The following is a 3,427-nucleotide window of genomic DNA, read 5'->3' as shown; positions in this document are numbered from 1 at the left end:
GGCAGGAATAGGAACCCTGTAGTGAGACCAGATAATTAGTGGGAATCATTTGTAAATAGTTCTGTGAAGATGTTTTAGAGGTCTAGTGTTAAGCTGGTTTAAAAAGTATAAGTTAAGGTGATGTGTTCACATAATTACTGTATTTCAAAATCCAAGAGAGATAACACGGACTCTGTATTGAAGAAAACTGATTCATGGAATTCTGCAACAAATGAAAGGCAAATTATGGCCATGAGAAATCTCACACCTTTTTTTCCCCTTCTTTCTCTGTAGTGCTGGGAAGATACTTTCCTTTCAGAATTTTTTAGCTTGATATACAACTTTGGGTTCAAATACTGAATAAGAATCTGTGATCCATAACAAGAAAAAAAAAAATTAAGTACTATAACACCAAATAGGAGATTCAGAGCGAAGAGTGATGAGTTCTCCAGACTCTTCATTCTTTTATTTTACTTTCGTATGTCTGTAGGTCACTGATACTTCTGATTCTCTTAATGTGTAAATGATTGGAATAAATGCAGCTAAATGTGGCTTCGACTTTTAATTAGTAATTTGGTCTTCTGAATAAATTTTGCAAGGGTTTTTCAGATTAATTTTTTCCAGTTTAGATCAGTCTATGCTAAATACTGGAATTTTAATTATGGTTCCATTGGTTCTTGTGAATAGCATGAAATCTTAAAACTGCTTTGATGATTAATTATGAAGGAGACCTGGGTGTCATACCTTCATTTTAACTGAGTGTATGACTGTTCCCTGTGGAATTGTACAGCTGTTACACCCTTGAGCTCTTGATTCCCGTCATAATGCCTGGCTGCATAGTCCTCCGTGCAGTGTTAGTTCATAAAATAGAACAACAGGCTGTTGTTAGAGCGTAGTAGTAATACAGCATGCCTCGTCAATCAAAAGTCTGAAAGGGGCATGTGAGTTGCTACAACACTGCTAAGACACCCAATTTCTTCTTAGTTTTTAGAGGTATTATGATTGTTTTCCTTTTTCCAATATGTAATTAAAAATTAAACATCTGTGTTCACACTCAGTATTTAATGTTAAAATAAATGGGCCATTTCTTATTTAACAGTCTGATGCCTAAAGTAATCTTTGTTTATTCCAGTGTAATTTATGTCTCCTTTGCCTCTAGATTTTAAGCAAGGTGTTTTAACTGAGGATTTTAGGTTGGCAAAATACAGGTGGTTGCTTGTGTAGGTGGGACTTTCTAACACTGTATTGAAAATGCAGCGAGTATGCCCCTTCTACCCATTTAGTCTGATCCCTGTATCTGTAAGTAGTAGTGTATTTCCTGTGACCTTTAAATAATGTCCAATATTAAGATTGTACGTCCTTTAGATCCTAACTTTAATAAAATTTTTGCCTAGGTGATTAACTGATGACTACCAAAACTTTTGTTGTTTTTGTCGGTTAAGGTGAGCACCCCAGTGGTTACATCAACCACACAGGAAAAGCAGAAGGACAGCGATCAGTTCGAATGGGTTACCATTGAACAATCAGGGGAGTTGGTGTATGAAGCACCAGAAACAATCGCTGCAGAACCTCCTCCGATCAAGTCAACAGTACAGACTATGTCTCCCATACCCGCGCATTCTTTGGCTGCCTTTGGTTTATTTCTTCGTCTCCCGGGCTATGCTGAGGTGCTGCTAAAAGAACGGAAACATGCTCAGTGTCTGTTGAGATTGGTGTTGGGAGTTACAGATGATGGTGAAGGAAGTATGTGCTGCAAGTATTATGTTTCTTTGTAGACCACGGCTAGATCATTTTACTTTAGTTTATTTACATAGTAATGCTTTTAGCAGGAAGTTAAAATTGGTTTGTGCAGAACTGTGTTGCTAGCATATTAAATAGTCTCTTGTCTCTATTTATTAAATTCTGTCCAGCAAAGTTTTGTCACAATCATCAGTGATCAAGTGTTCTTATCTAGATGTCAGAGAAATTGTAAAATAACTGCGGATAAAACTTACAGCAATGCTTCTGAGATGACGGTGCATTCAGACAGAGCAATCTGAGTAGCTGGGTACGCTCAACTAATCGAGCAAATGTCATACAATTCTGCAACCAAATGCAGAATAACAAGGACAGGAGCACAGCTACAGCCCATGTAAACTCTTGAATAATACCAGTTTAGAAAAGGGGAGAAATCTAAAGCAAATTAGCTGAGCAGGGGCTCTATTTTAATGGTGCAAGTTCACAGGGAGACGTGGGGTATCCTTCAATAAATGAACAGATGAGACAAGAGACAATTTGTAGTCAGTGTCTTTGCAACTGAACCTGGAATTCTGCATGTAGCTGTAATACTTACATTTCTTAGTGTTTTGAAAAACTGGGAAGAGTGTATGTGAAAGATGTTTTAGTCCTTTTAAGACATTTCATTGTGACTTTGGAAAGAATGCTTTTTTTTCTATGCAGCAATCAACTGAAGTTGGTCTCTGTTCAGCAGCCTATGGAGTGGTGGTCAACATGTAGCTCATAAGACCAACTGAGAGACTAAGAGTCTCATTTATCCTCTCTTCTGTTTATCTTTTTATTCCTTATTTATTTAGGTACAGGACAGTAGACAAGAATAATAATTCAGACTGACTGCTTACTCCCATCTAATATGAGTAGTACTTAACTGAAGGACTATATGCAGTCACCTCATACGTATTTATAATGCATTTCAGTTTAGACCTGGATGATGATATAGCTGATAAACTCTAAGAATAAGGGAGAAAATCATAAAAATATATTTTAAAAGAAGTATCAAACTTCTGAACAGCGTTGGTTATTTTGAAGTATTTTCAGTTGTCAGGTATTTTTGTTTACATATGCACAGGGAAAGGAATATGGAATGCATTGTTAAATACAGAAAAAATTGAGACACTTTCCCAAATCTGAGTGTGTTGCATTAATAGGTCACACTATTACTTGAAGTGTGATTTTTAGAAGAAGTATTTTTTTTCCTATAATGCAAAAGGGTTAAAAATTTAAAATAATTCCACTACAAAATTCAAACATGCAGCTCATCTAATTACAATTACGTTAGTATTTCACCATGTATTCAACTTAAATAGTGTAATAGCATCATGGATTGGAATGTGCCAGTGACTTAATTCTGACTTTGGGCACAAGAACGTTTAAAAGAAAAATCCTACATCATGATAAACTAGAGCTTGTTTTCAGCTGAGCTGCTATTAGCTGTCCATGTGCATTCTTTAACTTGCTGCAGTTATAATGTTTAAAGAAAAAAAATTAGTTGACCAACTTTTGTTTTCTTCATTCAGAAATACAACCTGAAGTGTAGTCAAAGTATACTTTCACTTATTCACAAACTAAGTTTTCTCCCTGGAAATGTCGAAGCAAATTTTATAACTTCAGATCTTAACCAAATCCGTGAAGGAAATAAAGAAACATTCTTTCTTCTACACTCTTTTCCTGC

General features: G+C 35.8%; 1 protein-coding gene across 1 annotated transcript in view; it reads left to right on the top strand.

Annotated features, from left to right (window-relative positions):
- LOC104498741 (baculoviral IAP repeat-containing protein 6-like) overlaps positions 1-3,427 on the top strand; it is a gene marked incomplete at its 5' end in the record, with an annotated part of 19,446 nt that overhangs the window by 8,342 nt on the left and 7,677 nt on the right. The window contains one exon of the mRNA XM_010142157.1: positions 1,422-1,722. Coding sequence (XP_010140459.1) covers positions 1,422-1,722 — 301 coding nt within the window. The remainder of the gene's footprint in view (positions 1-1,421; positions 1,723-3,427) is intronic.

Source organism: Buceros rhinoceros, unplaced genomic scaffold (assembly GCF_000710305.1).
Source record: "Buceros rhinoceros silvestris isolate BGI_N320 unplaced genomic scaffold, ASM71030v1 scaffold39208, whole genome shotgun sequence".
NCBI classification, from domain to species: domain Eukaryota; kingdom Metazoa; phylum Chordata; class Aves; order Bucerotiformes; family Bucerotidae; genus Buceros; species Buceros rhinoceros.
Note: the sequence above shows the minus strand (reverse complement) of the source record. Positions and strands in the feature narration are given on the sequence as shown.